A 19,856-nucleotide genomic window follows, 5' to 3' on the forward strand; every position below is an offset into this window, starting at 1 on the left:
AAGTACCAGCACGCAAGCTTCCAAAGCCCTGGTGAATCGGCGGCTGGCGGCGCAAACTTCATTCCAACGCCCTTTTTTTTTTTCCTCTATCCCCTTCCCGACACTTAGCACCTAGACCAGCAAGCTAGAGTCCCAACCAGCCCAAAGAGCCCACCCCCGTCAGCTAGCCAGGCCAGCTAAACAAGCCAGCCCAGACAGCCCAGACAGCCATACAGACACGCGGGTACCTAGTCTGGGGATCTTTCCTCTTCTAACGACACCCCCCTTCTCTCTATTACACCTACCTGCTGTTGTCCTGCGGCCCCCCAGTCACTCACTCATCTGAGTGACAGACCAGACAGACTACTACTCACTGAGGAGGAATTACTCGCTAGAGCCCAGATGAAAGTCAGGGGCGAATGAGAGATCACGAAACACGAGACACAAGACAGTCAAGTCAGCAACTACTACTGCTTTGGAAAGGAAAGGGTAGAAAGCATAGGAAGCTAAGAGGTGGAAAATAACAACCCAGAAGCCACAACAACAACCAGCAATCCCTTGCCCCATTGATAGGGAAGGAAGGGCAGGAGAAAGGGACCAGACTGTTGCTCAGTCAGTCAGTCACTTGGAAATAAGAGCATACAGGCAAGAGGCAAGAGGCAGGCAGGCAGGCATCAGTGGTGTTTTTCTGTTTGATAAGAAACAGAAAAAGAGCCTGCAAAGTGGCTTTGATATTCTCGTGAGAGACATATCTCGTCCCACGGTGACCAAGAAAAGAAACGTTCATCCATGCATTCGTGCCTGACTAAACTGCTCGTTTATCGACTTATCCCCCATATTCCCAGTATCTTGGATATTCTGTACTATTTCGCGTGCTTTTCAAGCTACAGCTTTATTCTTCAGGTCAAAATATTCCGGAATAATTCCCTCCCCGAGACACATCGTCAGTCCGCCACCCGTGATCCGATACAAATATCCAATTCCAATTCTTCATTCATCGTTCCGGGCACCAGTGCCAGGAGCAGAAGCATCGCCTTGAAACCTACCCCTCCACTCCCGTCCATTCGCCAACGGTCTGGACAATCGGAATCCACTTGCATTTGCGGATCGTCTCCCGGACGAGGCCTCTTATGACCAAAAAGACCTGTGGCTAGCTGTTTGGTAGGTATGTACCTCTCTCTGCATTAAGCTCTTTTCTTTTTTCGTCCTCTCCCTCTCGATCACCTATTATCCTCCTCTCCTCGTGTGGACACTAATTGTACCACCTTGCCTACGACAGACTTAGAACAAGAACACAGGGGGAAGAAAAAAAGAAAGGAAAAAAAGGGAAAGTAAAAATTTAGGTGAAGCGCAGCAACCTAGGGTTATACATCTCATCGAGGAAAAAAATAACCCACTTCGTCATTGCGCGCGCAATTCTTTCCCCGAATCATCAGAATAAGCACAGGTACCGTGGTAGCCTATTCGACCACCCGGAAATCAGCCTCCACGTATTTTACCCACGCACGAACGAACGCCTTGAGATATACATACCCACCTTCATCCTGCAGAAGATCCTTTTTGTCACAGATCACATTTACTTTAGAGCAGTCTAGGCAAGGCACTTCTACTCAACGCCTACCACCCCTCCCCCCGTCTGCATAACACCGTGACAAGACGTCAACCGTTTTTGCCGGCCCCAGGTTAGATAGTATCGTTCAAATACTCGGGTGGTGACCTCTGCCACCCACTTTCGAATGAATGCAATGGACGCGGAGAAGAGCCTCAAGTCTTATGAGGCCTACGACCACGATCCTTATAGCCGTGCTTCGCTCGTCATCGGTTCAACAAACACCATGGACGTCGTACATATGGGAGAACCGGGCTTCCGGTCAAGGATGGAGGAGAACTTTATTGATTTGGAGAGTAAGTGCTTGGAGCAAACATTCAACTTGAAAGAGAAGCTACGGAGCTCAACAACATACGACTTTTGGCAACATCTAATGGAGGGCATGTCGGAGATCATGGGCGCTCAGTATGCATTCGTGGCTAAGCGAGTGTTGGTTGATGATGAGAACTCAGCGGTGGAGATGCCAGCTATTGGGCAACCGGGTTCGTGTTTGATGGGGTTGGCCTTCTACTTCAACGATCACAAGGGCCAGTCAGGGCTGTACCGGGACTACAAGTATCAGGTTTACGGCTGCCCCTGTCAATGGATGCGACACGACAAAGTACTCATCATCCCCGAGGGACTCGCGACTTTAACACCAAACAACCCAAACGCTGGGGCGATGCCTATCCTCCCCGAAGGTTACCTGGCCGTACCATTATTTCACAAGGGCAAGTGTTTTGCACATTTTGGAGTCATGTGGACTGCTGATGGATTGAGGGAAAGGCCTCAGTTGGGATGGGGGATGTTGGAGATGTTCTTACACGCCTTGGAGGATCAGGTCACAGACCGAATGTTGGAGGGCAATGGGTTCACAGAGAAGCCAAACGAGGTTATTCCCCAGGAGGCGGTCAGCTATCGTCAATCACTTAGGCCATATGCACGGAGTTTATCACACGAATTACGAACACCAATGCAAGGAGTTGTGGGGATGCTGGATGTAATGTATGCATCAGTATTAGAAGCCACCGAATGGGAGATTGGGGACATGAAGCAGATCCGAAATATGGTGGAATCATTGAGGGAGAGTATCGAAGTTGCCCAAGGTATATTTTGTTGCCCTGTTTTGGTTTTGAGGGTTGGTACTGATTTTGGTTTCTTGAACCTTTAGATAGCACAAGACGTGCAGTTGATGCTGCAGATAACATGGTTCACGCATACGATTTCGACATGGAAGTCCCTTCAACACCTACACGTGATATTGGACTTGGAGACGACGGGGATGATTCGGATAGTTCACCAAACCACGAACTCGATGTCGACGAGGTCGACTCATTATTAAACAACCCCCGAAGAAGCAAGAGACGAAGAGAATCAGTATCCCCTGACGAGCACCAACCATACAAAATGAGGCATTTTAGCGAGGGCTTGAGTTATGATAGGGAAGGGTCACCATTACTAGACAGATCAAGGAGGAGCACAAATACGCCATCCACCGATCAGAATGTGGTGGATGCAGACCGACGAGAATTCGCGATTCCAAACTACCCCTCAGTAGCTTCACCGACACCTTCAAATGCTTTGATGTTTGACGCATCAGGTGGGGTACGGCTCAACTCGCGGCCAATAAAGCTTCGCGAGTTATTAAGACAGATAATACATGATTCGTTACGGTCTGGTGGTCGTCCGGATTCGACACGTTCAGTAGAGACACCACTTGGAGAGTTAATAACTGTACAAACAGCCGTGCCTGGAGGCTCTATCAGCACCATCAAAATAGAGTTAACGGTGGACGAAACATTACCCGAGACCCTTCTTCGTAAGTCTGACGTTTGCAATTCTGTCATGTGAGGATGTACTAACCTTTTTTGTCTTGTAGTTGACGGTGTTCAACTGTCCAAGCTTCTTTCAAGCGTTTTTCACAATGCGGTGAAATTCACCGAAAATGGAAAGATTGCCGTGCAAGCCACAATGAAGTCTAGATTCCTCCATTTCGCAATCGCCGACACTGGGGAGGGCATTCCCGAAACTTTTTTGCCGAAACTATTCACGGCATTCGCTAGGGAAGACGAATCGTTGACACGGTCGCGGGATGGGCTTGGGTTGGGCTTGATGGTGGCAAAAGGAATTGCAAGGAAGATGGGTGGCGAGCTGTGGTGCGAACGGACGGCAGTACAGGGGCCACATAAGGGCTCTGAGTTTCGGATTAAATTGCCATTGACATTTACGGATGTAGCCAGTGCACCCGGAACACCAGTGGTTCAGCCAGGAACACCTTTGGTCACACCTGCAGTACTATCAAACGCCCCAAACCCTTTGGGAACTTGGTCTCTCGACACTGGATTGAATCGTAAGAGCCCTTTCACTGGTCCATCGCCTTTACAGGACGCCTCCGCGCTTCCATCAGTGCCACAGGCGGCAAGATTCTCACCAGAGCTCAACCCGATACCACAATCACCTCCTCATCCCGGCGCTAAATTCCCCCGAGGGAGGAAGCCTGTCGAGTATGACAGAAATCTAGGACAAAAGATGCCACTACGCATTTTGGTCGCTGAAGACAACAAGATCAACCGAAAGCTTCTTATCAACATGCTTAAGAAGCTCGGATACACAGAAATATATGAAGCATGCGATGGCGTGGAGGCTGTACAGATCATGGATGTTCCAAGGGAGCGACCCATCGATCTTATCCTCATGGACCTATGGATGCCACGCATGGATGGCTACGAAGCCGCCACCAAAATACTTGCGATGCCACAATACGCCGACGACATCATCGTACTGGCCGTATCAGCAGACGCGACAACCGAAGCTCTCGAGAAGACATCGAGGATTGGTATGAAGGGATTCATGACGAAGCCCTTCAAACTAGTGGACCTAGAGCGGTTATTAACCGAGTACTGCGCCGACAAAGCTCGGTTATACATTTGAACAACATGATAGAAGGAGTTGATTGAAAATTCCAAAAAAAAGGGACATCATTTTGCGATATTCATCGGTGTTGTGGTTTTCTTCTACTTTTCTTTATTTCTTTTCAGTTAAAGGGTTTTTGGAGTTTTTCAATTTTTTTTCTTTGTCCTTTTTTACATTAGTATTATTAGTGTTTTGTTTTTTATTTCTGGGTAGGCGTTAAACGGGTGCATGTGGTGTCTATTATCTATTCTTTTTTTTTCGTGGGAGGTTGTTGGATGTTAAAAATGCGCGACTTCATTTACGGGGCCTGATTTTTCTTTGTCAAATCTCTTTTTCGTTTATGATACCGTACATGTAACCTGTCTTTTGGGTTTTTTGACACTCTTCTAACCACACTCTCCTCTTCACTCTTTTCATTCGCTTCTTTTTCTCCTTTCGGCATTTTATGATCACGTTATAAACGGTTTTATATCCTATCACTTCATTACCCCGGGTTTTATTTTGGATTGATCATAGCTCCGGGGGGTTTTCTCTTATATTTTTTGCTTTTGAGCAACTTGGAGTTTATCTTCTCTTTTTCTTATGTTAAGGTTTTTTTTTGGTGTTGTATATACCAGGGTTTTTCCCATTACTTGATGACAAGTGGAGATGTTGTATTTACGAGAAAGGAGGGTAATTGTCGATATACTACTATTACATACATTCTAAATATATTCTAGAGATGTAAAGAAAAAAAAATATGTGTCAAAACAAGACTTTTCTGCATGCAGCGTTCAAGATGATATCGGAGCGATTACTTATCGTGCGTTCGAAGAGACTGCAAGTCTAGGCCTCGCCGCCTTAAGTTAGGGGACCCAACAGGTCTACAAGGCTAAGGATCATAGGGTAATGATCATAAAATCATTACATAGATGGCCGGCAAATAGCTGCACTCCTTTGTCCGATTTTCTGTAATACAGCCCTGTATTACCAGCCCCTACCTCGAGGCACATCTCAGGGACGCTGATGTAAAACACTTTTGTCAATCACCAGGACGAGGTTACTCAATTTATACGCCCGCCTCCTTGCCTCGGCGGCCTCGTGAACCGAAAATAATTACTCATCTATTCCGTCTTTTGCGCGTGAAAAAGATGTGTTTGGGGTCATCCGACGAGCTTGATTTAGATGTTATCTTTCTCTAAAAAGATAAGTCTTGAGCACGTGATCTGAAAAAAAAAAGTGAGAGCTCATGAAATGTCACTCGGTGGGTCCTCGTAGCGCTGTCCTCCGACAAATGTATGTGTAATAATATTTGGCATGCATTGCTTTATGCGGAAGAGATAATACCCATCTCTTGAGTTGTCAGAGGTTCCAGCCTTAGGCAAGAACTGGACGTCTATCAGAGATTTGCCTACTCTTGGCGTAGTATGCAGATACGGGGTTGGATTTACCTTGCATCGAGGGATGGAAATGATCGAGTAACCCGGTTGGATCTAATCCCAAAGTTTTCGTTTTACCGATGGCGCGGAGCATAGAGGTACCTATCCTCAGGGTTGCAGCATGGACTCGCCTAATTTCTCCTCTTTCTATCGACATCATCTTTTTTTTTCGTGATGGGAATTCGATAGGGTCGGAGGTGCAGTTTGTAGTTTCTGTGACGGCTGAGACTTTTAGCAGCCGGCCAGTCCAACTCTATCCACGGTTCGGAGGAAAAATTGAGTTTTCGCTAGCTGCGTGTCCTATGGGAGGCTACTCTAACTCTCTCACTTTTTTTTTCTTTCCTGGGGTAGGTAGATCGCAGCGGCAGGCGCGTCGATTTTCTTCAACGACAAAAACTCCTCTTTCATAACGCCGACCTTCCCCGGCCGGTTACTGTCCGGGTTAGTGGGAGACCTTATTTTTTTACAGTAACGCCATCGGCACGGATTCCGAGGGTTCGATGGACCGTGAACGTGGCTATCATGTTTGGGCCCAACCCTAAACACGTTTTATTTTGGTGGGGTCGGAAGATTCAAGGCAGGGTCCAGGGTCAGGACCTGTGGGTCGGGATGATCTATGTAGTTTGTTTCGGTAGTACGTGGGACCATCTCGGTCCGTCAAGGACGCAGTGGTGGGCGTGACAACCATCCGATACCGAGGAAGAGTTGCGGCCTTTTGGGCGAGGATAAGGTATCACCTGAAAAGCCCGAGTCCAAACGTTATAGGGCAGACTCTAGAGCGATCTGTATGGAGTATGAAGCCTAGAAAAAAGACTAATCCTAGGGTACTTCCCTTGTGGTTTATGTTCTGACACGTTTATTATTAGAAACAATAGAGTCTCACTCCAGCTGATTTTATTCTCGGGACTGACCAATAAGCATTCTTCACTGGTCCTCTGACGGACAACTGTTGAAAATAACACCAGATCGAGGTGGGATGAGGGGGGGATTCTGGCCTGATTGACGACTGATATTCGTCCGAAGTGGGGGACCGATCGACTGATGTGATGATGATGATGAATGGATGGAGGGATGGGTAATTCAAAACAGAGCACATAGAGTACAGCAATTAATTTTAACGCATGACTAGGAAGATGTGAACTCGCAGAGTAGTAGAAGGATCCCGATTGGCTAAAAAAAAATGGGTCGTCCAATCATTTCTATGTAGAGTGTATTCGCACTATCAGGAAAAGTATTTCAAAACGGGTTGCTGTACGGTGTTTTAGGGTGGAGCCAGTCACAGGTGATCGGAAGGAGTGTGATGTGTTTGTTGGCAAATGAGCGGGGGATCAGACTTACTAGGTATGCAAAGTACCTAGACGTTGAGGGGGATAAGTCCTGGCCTGGATGGCACGAGTGATTTTTGGAGATTGAGATTGATTACATGATCAAATGACGCAAGTGGGATCGAACGTTTAAGGTTTTCGGACTCAAACATAGTTAAGCTTCTAGCATTTAGTACTGCAGGTTATGCGATACCTAATAGTAGCTGCCCCCCAATTTGGTTGGTAGTTCCCATACAAAAAAACCCTAGCCCACAAACACCCGTCCATTTATTAACGTTCGTATTGAAATTCAAATTTTATTTATAACGCCCGAGTCTTTGGGGAGTTACAACTTTCCGTAGTTTTGTTTTTATGCATGGCTATAAAGCGAAAATTCTGCTGACTAATGGTTCATGATTTCGATAGAATTTCAGTCATGTCTAATATAATATGTGCTCCCGATGATTTTTGGCGTTAATATGGGCACAAGGAGATACAAAAGATTCAATGCCGCAACTAAGTAGAGCCTTGGTATTTATAACTAGGAATCGACCGAACCTCGCCTTGGATAAACTTTATCTCCATTTTAACAACCCAAGTATTAACCAGTATTGTTACCAGTATTGTTTCCACCACCGTTCTTACTACTCCTACAGCAAACAGTATTTGCACCCAAAACTACGTCTAGTTCTCTAGTTTCGAGAATAAAATGAATGTCCCCCTACTCGCCGCCACCGCCTTCCTCTTCTTATTTGGTTGTCTTCTCAACGGATACCCCACAGACAAACTCCAGCCTATATCAAATCAAAGCCTTCGACACTACACCCGTCAATCAGCCGGGACCAACTCCACGGTGCCTACCACAGCACTCCACTGCGAAACGTCGATGTTCTCTCCGCTGCGGGAGGATGTTAAGGTGACAGAAAGCTTACTTATCAACAGTACTAAATGCGTCCAGACAACCAGGGTGCGAGAGGGGGCTACGGAAGCTTGTGTAAAACTTGCTGCGTATGGTAGCTCGGTGATTGGCATGTGCGGGCCTTATAGAATCAGAGTTCGGTGCGCGGATGTGGTCACGGTGATCAGGGAGATTGGAAAATGCGATCTGGAGCATTTTCCAGATCAAGTGGGTGGACGGGTGGAGTATCCTTGGGGGGCCTTGATTGTATACAGTCCTCCGACTGATTGATTCGAACCGTTTCTGTACTCGTTCCTACCGATCCTGAGTCGAGTAACTCATGTATTATCTTTCATATAATTTTGACAATTTTTCTGGTATTTCCCTTGAGGGCTGTTCTTGTGTAGAGTAATATAGTAAATATAAAGGGTAGGGAGAGAGAATTGTATTTATTGACACCGCGAGCCTACTGTTTCTAATTCTAGTATGATATATTCTATAGAACGATAACTTTAAATAAAGTAACTGCAGTACAGTTTGATAACCGTTGCTACAGAGAGAAACGTGAAGGCGTCGTGATTCAAGAAATTTGGGTACATGTGGTTTAGTTTATACAAGCGGAGTGCGGCCTTCGGCCGCCCAAATGTAATGAGGAAATGAAGGTGCGGGCGGTACTGCGATAGTAATTTCTAGTTAGATTATTGCTGTCATTCTGGATTATTGGGTCATTCAAAGGTACAGGCATCACCACCTCTCCTTATATGTAATCTGTGATATATTACCTCTAGTATGCAGTCTAAGTCATTCGATGAGTAGCGTTATTATGTTATACATGTAGTTCATGCATGATAAAATGGTATCAAGGAAATTCGACATTGATCATATATAAAAATATAGCTGTGGTTCTATCAGTATTTATTCCTTTATATCCATCAATTACAATAGCTACACGCCTTTTTAATGCTAGTTCCCTTCCATCTCGGGAGTAGTTCTTTGTTGAATGATATGCAATCAATATTAGAAATACATGTAGTGCGCTGCAACCAATAGGAGACGTTCCTGGTGACGGTGGGGGAGGCTATATAGTTTAGATATGTAAAAAAGGTACGACACTACATGTAAATATAAAGACTTAGAAAAAATGGCAATTACCTTACTAAACAGGCCTCGTATCAATTTTAGCACAGCATAAAAACCCTGATTAGTATGAACTTTTGAAATAGTACATATTGATGCTAGGTTTGATTCTTGGTATTTTTTTCAGCACACGAGGCCCCAACGATGTTCCATATCTGCATCATAACTAAAAAGCTCGCCAGTTCGTGGGATTGTTTACAATCCTCTAAATCGTTATTTATTCCTTTCGTCATGAAACATCACTCATCCTGGTATAGAACAATGTACGGTAATGCAAACAAAAAGAAAACAGGAGAATACAGGTTGGAAGATACACAGAACCATAAAGATATGCAGGGGGTCTCAAGCAATTTATAATAATAACCTATAAGGCCTTCCTGGTATAACCCTATCCTACTCTTGTTCAACATCCATAGTACGCTCAATGCAAGAGAAAAATAAAGAAAAGGACATTGACTTCCCGCCCATGGATGGGACCCCATAAAAGTTAGGTAAGAACAGTCTTGTTAAATAATAATCTTACCCATCACTTATTGTGTATCAAAAAACAATTAGCCAGGTTACCATCGTTGTCCCTGGCCCTCGTCTTCTCTCCTTCTTTGGCGTGGCTGTTCCGGACTTCCCATGCCATCGTCGTCTTCCGCCTCTACCCTAACTAGCACCTCCTCAAGAAATCCCTCTAAAAACCCATTAACTTCGCCACCCATACCCACTGAATGATTATTATCTGCCTGTTCGATATCCCTAAATAGGCTTGCCGCTTTATAAACTTGCTTCTTTAGACGATCATGAGCTTTCGCGGTTTCTTGGACTTTCTGCTGCGCACTTGGCGATGATGACTGCTGTGCTTTACGGATAGCCATTTGAAGATGATAGGTTCTTCGCTGCAGTGCGGCCTCAAGCGCCGGAAGAATAACGCCATCAAGAGCAGTGAGTTCTGGCGGCTCGGGCGTTGTAGTTTTAACTTGTGGTGGTGGCTGCTGTGGTTGCGGCTGTGGAGGCTGCATCTGTACTTGTGATATACGTCGTAGGTCTTGCTGCGACGGATGTTGTGTAGGGTGCTGTAGTGGGAGTTGTGGGAGCTGGTGATGGTGATTACTACTAATGCTACTAGAATGACCGTGGGATGGCGGTAATGGGGGCCCCGGCTGCAACTGCTGCGTACTTCGTGGGTGGTGAAGTCCCGGTGGTGGTACCATTGGGGGTGATTTAAGAGCCATTTGGTGCTGCTGTTGCTGTCGCCTCATCTGTTCTGAGACAATCTCGTTGGAATTTTGTCTAGACATTTGAGCATGGGAGAACGCAGGTCTAGGTTCACCAAAGGCACTGCCTGGTGTTGAAAGACCAGACTTCAGTTCTACTTCAATTCTACTGTCTCCGACTAGACCCTTTACTGGTGCCGGGGGACCTCTTGGAGTGATATCCCTATCCCTTGGGCCCATGGGTCCTGAGTTTGCCAATTTCATCCAACCCATGTCCTGGGCAAGTTCTTGTTGAAGGTTTCTGTCGTGCTCGGATGAGCTACTTACTTTCCGGTGATTACTAGGGCTTTGAATTTGGTCAAACTTTGATCTTCCAGATAAATTGGGTTGCGACTGCGGCTGCGGCTGCGGCTGCGGCTGTATATGTTGCGGTTGGTATGCTTGTTGGTATCCAGGGGAACTGGGAGTTTTCTGCTGCGAAAGTGGCTCCCTTGGAGGGGTATTTACTTTATATGGAGGAGGTTTGCCTAGCCCCCTCACTGTACCAGAAGAAGCATACCCCGAATCTCTCCCAGAAGCATGAGGCGGTGCAGCAGGTGGGATATCCCTCGCTGGTGATGAGTTCCTGGTGTTATAGGTAGGGACAGGTGGAACTTGTCGGGGAACCTGAGGTGACTGTACGATTCGCCCAATTTTTGATCCATCGACAAAATCTTGATCAATGCTGTTTGCAACGTACCGCATGTTTGCCTCGGCCGCAGATAAACTCTTTAAGCCCGCACCACCATCCCCATTTCTTCCACCACCCATAGGTCTGATGGTTCCGAAGTCCCATAAATCGCTTTCCGCATCTGAGTCATCTGTGACTCTACTATCCATAGTGTCTGAGGCATTGGAATTCATATCATCATCATGCCCTTTCTTGTTCCCATTCTCGATAACCCAACGTTCATGACGCTCAATCAGTTCAGTCAAATATGTGGTCTTCTTCGCCCTCTTTACGAATGGGTGCTTCAAGAGCTCCTTTGCTGTTGGACGATCCCTTGGATCCCTTTGTAGACACATTGACACAAACTCCTTGAATCTTTCTGTGAAATTTCCTTCTAATGTTGGGGGAGTGTTTTTGGGAATCAGAAAAAGAACCTTCATTGGGTGAATGTCTGAGTATGGAGGTTCCCCAAGGGCAAGCTCTATGGCGGTGATGCCCAATGACCAAATATCAGCCTTCTGGTCGTAGCCGGACTGCTTGATAACTTCCGGGGCCATCCAAAACGGTGTTCCGACAAAGGTGTTCTTCTTTGTCATTGTAGCTGTAAGCTGCCCAGAAACGCCGAAATCTGCGAGTTTAACCTGGCCATTTGACCCTAAAAGGACATTTGCAGCTATGTTGTGGGGGATTCCCGGTCAGCGTGAAATTGCGACTATACCAAAGAGAGCAAGACTTAGCATACCTTTAATGTCCCTGTGAAGCTTATTATCACTATGCAGATACTCCAGCCCCATCAATAACTCTCGAATTATAATGGTAATGTACTCCTCCGCAATGACGCCAGGCTTCATCAAGTCTCCGCAACTACCACCAGAACAATATTCCATGATGATCCATAGATCCGAGCCCTTCAAATACGAACCGTAGTATTTTGTGACAAATGGCGAATGAAGTTCGGAGAGGATATTGATCTCTTGGATGATGTCGTCGACTTCGTCTTCCGCGTTTTCGACATCGATGACCTTGATGGCTACGGCCTGACCAGTTCGCTTATCGACCCTATCTCAAACCAACCCACATATCCTCAAATGTAAGCTCTCTTGCTCTTAAACACACATACACACAGACGCATGCTTTCCCAACACCTTCACCATGTGGTAGTGACTAAGGGATTGGAGCAGTATTTACCCCTTGTAGACTTTGCCGAAACTGCCTCCCCCTAACCACGGCCATCAGCGAGCAGTTACAAAAGCATTAAGGTGGGCGATGGAACTTACCGATTTGGTTCTGTTTTGTGTAGAGCGATTCCGGATCAACAAGCTCATTACTTGCAACATAGCCCTCGCCCGAGGAACCGCTGTCTCTATTACTTTGTGTATTGTACCGCTGCATGATTATGTTTGTGCTTTCTTGAAATCCGCCAATGAAATGAAAGGGAGAAGAGTTGGCGAAATCTTCGTTCTTTCTGGTGGGAGTTGCGAGGGAGGAGGATATCTGTAGTGATGGGGGACCCCTTGCTATCGGTTATCCGGTACAATGAGAGCAGGGAAAGAAAGAAAGAAACAAAGATAAACACCAGTCTAATTTATTCTGAGGGTTAGTTTTCTTTCTTCTTCCCAAAGCTCGCGTGTGAATCAATGCAGGGGAGTGTGAGCTAGGCACCAAAAGCTGGAGGTTACATGGAAAGAGAGAGGGGTCGTTCTGCGTCTGTGTCCTCGTCAACAAAATAAAGTTCCGCATTCTGAAACGGGAGGTTGCTGGGGGGGTAAGTGCTGTGCTGACTGCGAAAAGCCCGGGTAACAGCACAAATGGCCACTGTAGCGAGCCAAACGGCTGGCTTGAAGACACGAGACATAATCAACGGAAGTGAGACATGGTGGGGGAATCCCTGAAAAAATCCGGGAGCAAGCGGCCAGGTAGGTACGGATTATATAAGTATCATGGTAACTTGATCTAGAAACGCCTATGATAAGATCATTTATCTTAATATATTGATTGAACAGGTTTGTCTGACTTTGAAGTAGTTACTTGCAAGCTTGTGACGTCTGGTAAGATAGCTAATGATTTTTGTTCGGTCTCGCGGAGTCACATGCCTGGACGGGTTTACTGGGGCTGAACATCCCTTTAATTAGTTAGCTGAAAATAGGAAAGAGAACTCTGTACGTTTAATGCTGCTATCCACTTAAATGCGCTATCCTATCGATGAGCTCTGTGATGGCGACCATCATTTAACAAATTTCGGCTGAACCACACGCCTTAACATCAGCTGTTTTGAGCCGTATCATTATGGCAGGCAGCAATGCTTATCAGCATTGGTTGGTCGGCTTAAACCAGGCCCAATATCGAATCTCCGCTTCCTTCTTAAGACTTGGGGTGGTACTCTGTTCCGGGCTGCATTGATGCAAATGCACATAGATCTAAAGTAGGTACTAATTTCTTATATAGGGGCCCAATCGGTCTAGGTCCCGTAGAGTATGAAATTCGAAATTATTACTTGCAGCTCAATGGATGTATCCAATTTCAATAAAAGAACAATTCATCTAGTACTAGTACCCTTTATTATGTAGATACTTTCGAGAACCTGAAATACTCATGTTTATGAGGTACACAGCGCCAAGATCTTAAGAGAGTATTGATAGAGTATTAATTCCACTATCAGGCTCGAAATAGTTGCAGAAATGTACTAGAGTGACGACTAACTGGAGGGCGGTCCAAGGATTACACTCTCTTGAGATCGAATACTCGCTATCATGTAGCTCCCCACGGAGCTAAAGCTAGATACTGCCAAGAGATCCATTGTAGTACCCCTAGCCCTTAGCGTTGTTTCAATATTGAACCGCAAGGGAAAAAAAATCGAGACCCACTTCTTCTCCTCCCAGGTCGCATTTTTCATATCCTTTTTATTTTCACCAACTTTATTCTCAAGTGAGTCGCGATGGGTCTTGCCGGGCCTAGAAAGTACGTTCCCTATGTTTCCTTATCTTATTCCCCGCTATAACACCACTGGGGCGGCGAATAAGCTTGGTGTAAAGACAAGCTCACTTACACTCTTCCAGCCGTACAAAAATCGGAGCCGATCCCCGAAACACCAATTGGTCCAATAATACTGATCGCTTCGGTCATCGGATTCTTACCACGCTCGGTTGGCAGCCCGGAAGTACTCTTGGTGATACCTTGTCGCTGTACCATCAATCCGGTCACATTACTGCTGCGTCCGCGGCTGGTGTAAAGATCGCCCTTAAGGATGACAACCTTGGGATCGGATGCAACAAGAGGCAACGTGAGGATGAGTGTGTAGGTCTCGACGGACTTCAGAGCTTGCTCGGGCGACTTAACGGAAAAGGCAACGATGAGCTAGAGAAAGAGGCCGAGACCCGGGATAAATTAAGGCGGGATGTCATTGTGGGTGGAAGATATGGGATGAAATTCGTTCGGGGCGAGACATACGTCAGCAGCGACATCGATACCTTACTAAAAAAGATTAAGCTCGAAGGAGAGAAGGAGGCAGAAGTGAAAGTGGAGGTAGAAGTTAAAGAAGAAGAAGAGGTGAAGGAGAAGAAGAAGAAGAAGAGCAAGAAAGAAGACAAGGTCAAGAAGGAAACCAAAATCAAGAAGGAAGAGTCTGAGAGCGAGGCTGAGATTGCCGCGATCCCAACTACACCTTCAGATGAAAGCACTTCGGTCTCTATCAAAAAAGAGAAAAAAGAAAAGACGAAGCGCGAGAAGTCATCCTCAAAGTCCGAATCGGCTACACCGGTGCCTGAGGTCGACTCGGACTCGAAGTCAAAGAAGCGGAAACGGTCAGATGAGGACTCCACTGAGAAAAACAAGGACAAGAAGGACAGGGTTTCCAAAAAGTCTAAAAATGGCGAAACACATGAACAGAGGAAAGAGAGAAGAGCTAGAGAGAAGAAAGAGAAGGAAGCTAGAAAAGCCGAAAAGAAAGACAAGAAGAAAAAAAAGTCTAAATCATCCTCTTCGGACTCAGATTCATCAGAGGATGAGTCTACCCCGGCGGCGTCTGGAACTGCAAATCCATCCGGGTATTCAGCCCTGGTAGGGCGGCAAGCAGTAAGACATCGGTTCATTGCGGCGAAGAGAAGTGCAGTAATGGATGCTAAGGCACTGAATGAGGTTTGTGGATTTTGATACCCTGTTCCTTCCGTTATAAATCGTTTGGCTTTATCTCGTGTTGCTGATTTTGTGATCTGGAAATAGATTTTCATGATTAAGGCATGAGTACATGCGTAAAGGCCTAAAATGATAGTTGTCTTTCAATACTTTTTTTTTTTTTTTTTTGCAATCGGCGCTGTGGGTAAAAGTCTTTGGAGTGCATAAAATGGAGAGGAGCCCTGGGATAATTACTGTAGTTGTACAACCGGCGTCATTTTCTTACTACTTGCAAAAAGCTTAGATGCATTCTGTTTTATTTACATGCGTTACATCTAGTACCATCACGTAGGTACATGTTGTGCCTACATGTATTCAATGCTAGAAATGTTATAACAGCGGACAGGGGGGAATAGCTAACACTACACAGCTACAGTATCAGAAAAACCAAACGGTTGTGTAACAATTCCAATCACTAATGGTGTATGGCTCAATTTTCGATAGTGGGTGGGTGTGTAAACTTGAGTGGCAATTGATTTTGGAGGAAGAGCCTCAAGGAAAGACGCTTATTTCGGGCTAGGGGTCGGTTTCTGCCAATGAAAATCTAAGTTGACACACCTACCCTCTACCATAAATCGCACTATATATTAGAGACTAAAATTATTAATCACATGTTGTTTGTTGATGTCCTAATAGCAAAGCAAGTTAGGGAACTTTAATACTTTGAGTGCGTTGACCAAGTGGTTCGAGGTACTTATAAACGACAAAAGCCGTAAAATGACATATGAAAAACAGTCTTCACAAACCCAGAAACAGAATCCCCACTTGTTTTCTTGTTATCTCAGAAAGTACGTACCGCTTCCAGCCTATTCGCCTTCCCTTACAATAGAAAGCTTCTCTAAAGTGTACGTAAGGAATGCTTGGCACGGTGACGACCTGTGTGCAACAGCAAGAACACCAAACTTTCTTCTCTCTCTTCCATCACTTTGCCTTCCAAGCATTTCTCCCTTCATCCCCACGAAACATCTCTCCATCCCCCCTTGGGTCTATCAACTTGATCCACAGTCATAACGTCCACCAGCTCTTCTATCAACCTGCTATCCTGAGTTGGACCTCAACAAAGCAAGGATCCGAGTTAGTAAGTGTTGCCCCTCACCAGCCCCACATCCTATCTTCTCTTTCGCCACATTTGCTTTCCCTTTTTCGAAAATATTTCATCCACTGATATCTCACAGCTTCTACACCCGTCTTTCTTTTGCACCGACCGCTAGCTCAGCTCCATCACGCCCATAATCACAAACTGCCAAAATGGAGATAGACGAAGCTTTAGTAGCCCAGTTTTCAGCAATTACTGATTGTCCCAAACGAAAGGCGGAGACTTATCTCCGCGTCTCAGACATGAATCTTGAGCAAGCTATACAGCTTTTCTTTGAGACCGGAGGTGTCGATATGGATGTTCCTGCTAGCACTTCTACACCTAGTGCACCCCCGCTCCCTGCGCGACCCGTCACCGGAGCTGGCGGTGAACTGATCGAGATTGACGACGATACAGACGAAGATTTGAGGGAAGCTTTGGAAGCAAGTGGTGGGAACGTTTCTGCCTCTACAGGCGGGGCTGCTGCAGCAGAAAGTGCCGCCTACGACGACGAGGCTTTGGCAAGGCAGTTACAGCAGGAGTTTTATGGGGGTGGGTCAGGTGAAAGTAACGGCGTTAGAGCACCGATGGCAAGGACAGTGGAGACTTTGGTTGATGAGGATGATGACTATTACTCTGACCCAAGGCGGCGGACTGGCGCACGGAGAGGAGGTATGCTTTTCTGACAATCCTCTTGCGGCGGTTCCTGTAGGGGGGGTGCGTTGAGATCAGTTCTAATCCATACAACAGGTCCAGGGCGTTCAATCTTCAATCAGCACAGTACTAGCGTTTGGGACGAAAGCGCTGCCGACCGCGCTAGATTAATCGCAGAGTCTACAGGTGGCGCATCAGAAGCATCAGCAAAATCAACCAAATTGGCAGAGATGTACCGGCCCCCGTTCGAAATAATCTCGATGCTGTCCCTAGAGGACGCCAGGTCAGAAGCCAGAGAAGCAGAGAAGTGGATCATAGTAAATATCCAGGATAATTCGCTTTTTGCATGCCAGACCTTAAATCGTGATATTTGGAAACATCCAGAGGTTATGGCCACTGTTAAGGAGAACTTTTTGTTCCTGCAAATGGACCGACATGGTATGGATGGAAGGGACTACATTAGATACTACCTTCAGAAGGCTGCAGACCCATCAGCGCGGTTCGACCCAACAATCGCCGACCTATTCCCACACATTGCTATTATTGATCCCCGGACAGGAGAGCAGGTCAAGGTTTGGAATTCGGCTCCAAAGGAGCCGATGGAGTTTGTGATGCAGCTACATGAGTTTCTTGAACGATACTCTCTAAGGGTGGATGCGAAGAATCCCGTACAGCGCACCAGCAAACCCAAGGCTAATGTCGAACACATGACGGAAGAAGAAATGATGCAGCTCGCCATGGAGAACTCTCTTAGCGCAGGCACCAGCACAGATGCCGACCCGGACACACTCACAAAGCACGATGATGATGACTTGATGGAAATCGGGAGTTCAAATGATAAAGGGAAGGGGGTCGCCGAGGAGCTCTCAGTGTTTGATCAAATTCGTGCAGATCGTCACCATGCGGAGCCGCCCCCAGGACCAGAGACTACAAGGATCCAGTTCAAGATGCACGATGGAACCCGTGTTGTGCGAAGATTCCTCCTCAAAGACCGCGTCGAGAGGCTGTTTGAGTACGTCAAGGCGGATATGCTGCCTGAACAGGAGGCCAAGAAGCCAGTCGAGGAGCGGTCGACTACAGCCAAGGAGTTTGATCTTGTGATATTGGGCAAGAAGTTGATTGACCACTTGGACCAAAGCGTTGACGAAGCTGGTTTGAAGATGGCAACGGTGATGGTTGAAGTAATGGATGACTAGATTCTTGTTAGCGAATGAATAAAAAAAGGAAAGCTTCCAGGGGTTTTTAAGTATTTTTTTCTTCTCTCCGTCTATCCTCTTGCGATGGACCGTTTTATGTTTTGGGGAGGGGGACTGGCTTGGTCGGGTTTGGGGGTTTTCTGGGGGTTGGGGCTGGGGTTGGGGTTGTTTGGTTTTTATCATTTCTTTATCTTATCTTCCATTTGTAGGATTAGCCAAACATTGCCCTTGATCTGTTTCTCGTCCTTGCCATCATCACCACCGCCTACAGTTTTTGTTCCCTCACTGTATCCCCCCCCCCCCCTTCCTTTTATTCCCTCCCCCCTCTTTCGAGAAATGGTCAGTATCTTGTGGTAGATTGGAGGCAACGTATTTTTTTTTCTTTCTCTCTTAACCCCCCCCCCCCCCCATTTTTTTATTACCCCTCCCATTACCTTTTCCCTACCCTGCCCCGCCCCGCCCCTACCCTATTGCGCCCAGAGTTAGTCAAGTTGGTTGGTGTCGATATTTTTTTTCGTATTTACAGATATCATGAATAAAACCTAGTAATGCAGAGAGCAGAGAGCAGAGAGCTAGTAGAGAGCAGTCAGTAAACGGGTATGGTAATCATGGGATCCGGATCCACGCCATCTAGAAACATTTATATTTGCCCACAACTAGACGACTACATGTAGCTCCCAACCCAGATATATATTACATACATTACATATGGTATCCTTTAGGCCGGCCGTCTGTCGGCTAGCGCGGGATGTTGATGGTGCTATGCTACATGTACTCGCGGCCTTCCACTATAGCTAGTCGACGTCCCAAAGATCGGATAGGAACAACATATCTAACTGCGATATCTCAGTGTTTCATTTTTCCCATCGCAGCTTCTACTAATACGGTACATAGGTATGTAGTCGGTCCACACAATCTATATCTAAAGGACAGCTCCAATACTACAATGTCATGTAAGAATGTTGTTGGCCAGCTTGTTGATCCCGAATGCAATCATGAGATATCACTCGACGCCCAGAAAACAACAGCTAGGCTGTACCCTGTGCTGTGCTGTGCTGTCAGCATGCCTACATACATACATACCGGCGGCCTTTAGTTTTTTTCTTAAACGGGATCGTACTGCTAGTAGTAGTAGTAGTAGTAGTAGTAGTAGTAGTAGTAGTAGTAGTAGTAGTAGTAGTAGTAGTGGTAGTAGTAGTAGTAGTACAATCGACTCTCCTTATCCCTTCGTCTGTCAGTTAATTGCTGCCACCCGGAGAAAAAGCAAATCCGTGTGGCTTTCCCAACAGATCTTGTCATCTCCCATTATCAAATACCAGATCTCCCATACAAATTTAGTCCCTCTATTATAGTGTGGCAGCTTTAACAGACGAAGGGATAAGGGTACACGTACATTCGGGACTGGAAATCGGTACCCTTATGGTATGGTATGTACCCTTATAGCATTGCAAGGGTCGGTTTGTGCTCAGAAGGCCCAATAAGCTGGACCGAGAAGTCGTATCCTTATGGGCGAGTATTCTTATAGAAGGTACCCTTATAGGGAGGTATTTTTGCCTTGGTGGGTTGGGTTTGGCGGGTTGGGTGGGTTGGGTGGAGACCATGGCGCGCCACGG

The 19,856-nt window shown here is 46.2% G+C and overlaps 5 protein-coding genes across 5 annotated transcripts; 4 read left to right on the top strand and 1 right to left on the bottom strand.

Annotated features, from left to right (window-relative positions):
- Positions 1–1,724: 1,724 nt before the first annotated feature.
- LAJ45_10390 (uncharacterized protein) lies at positions 1,725–4,498 on the top strand (the record flags this gene model as incomplete). The annotated part of the gene is made up of 3 exons (XM_046119915.1): positions 1,725–2,673; positions 2,739–3,386; positions 3,447–4,498. 3 exons carry the CDS (start codon positions 1,725–1,727, stop codon positions 4,496–4,498), a joined length of 2,649 nt encoding a protein of 882 aa, XP_045966893.1.
- A 5,299-nt stretch (positions 4,499–9,797) lies between these two features.
- Positions 9,798–12,540, bottom strand: LAJ45_10391 (uncharacterized protein; the record flags this gene model as incomplete). Its single annotated transcript, XM_046119916.1, has 4 exons — positions 9,798–11,821; positions 11,891–12,207; positions 12,337–12,367; positions 12,426–12,540. The coding sequence occupies 4 exons, from the start codon at positions 12,538–12,540 to the stop codon at positions 9,798–9,800; spliced, it is 2,487 nt and encodes an 828-aa protein (XP_045966894.1).
- A 1,543-nt stretch (positions 12,541–14,083) lies between these two features.
- On the top strand, positions 14,084–15,387 carry LAJ45_10392 (uncharacterized protein; the record flags this gene model as incomplete). Its single annotated transcript, XM_046119917.1, has 3 exons — positions 14,084–14,106; positions 14,205–15,282; positions 15,367–15,387. The coding sequence occupies 3 exons, from the start codon at positions 14,084–14,086 to the stop codon at positions 15,385–15,387; spliced, it is 1,122 nt and encodes a 373-aa protein (XP_045966895.1).
- Positions 15,388–16,174: 787 nt separating this feature from the next.
- LAJ45_10393 (uncharacterized protein) lies at positions 16,175–16,529 on the top strand (the record flags this gene model as incomplete). Its single annotated transcript, XM_046119918.1, has 2 exons — positions 16,175–16,396; positions 16,494–16,529. The coding sequence occupies 2 exons, from the start codon at positions 16,175–16,177 to the stop codon at positions 16,527–16,529; spliced, it is 258 nt and encodes an 85-aa protein (XP_045966896.1).
- Positions 16,530–16,566: 37 nt separating this feature from the next.
- Positions 16,567–18,243, top strand: LAJ45_10394 (uncharacterized protein; the record flags this gene model as incomplete). The annotated part of the gene is made up of 2 exons (XM_046119919.1): positions 16,567–17,065; positions 17,144–18,243. The coding sequence occupies 2 exons, from the start codon at positions 16,567–16,569 to the stop codon at positions 18,241–18,243; spliced, it is 1,599 nt and encodes a 532-aa protein (XP_045966897.1).
- Between the last annotated feature and the right edge of the window lie 1,613 nt (positions 18,244–19,856).

The sequence above is a fragment of the Morchella importuna genome (assembly GCF_003444635.1).
Source record: "Morchella importuna strain M04M26 chromosome Unknown Morimp01GS045, whole genome shotgun sequence".
Classification (NCBI taxonomy): domain Eukaryota; kingdom Fungi; phylum Ascomycota; class Pezizomycetes; order Pezizales; family Morchellaceae; genus Morchella; species Morchella importuna.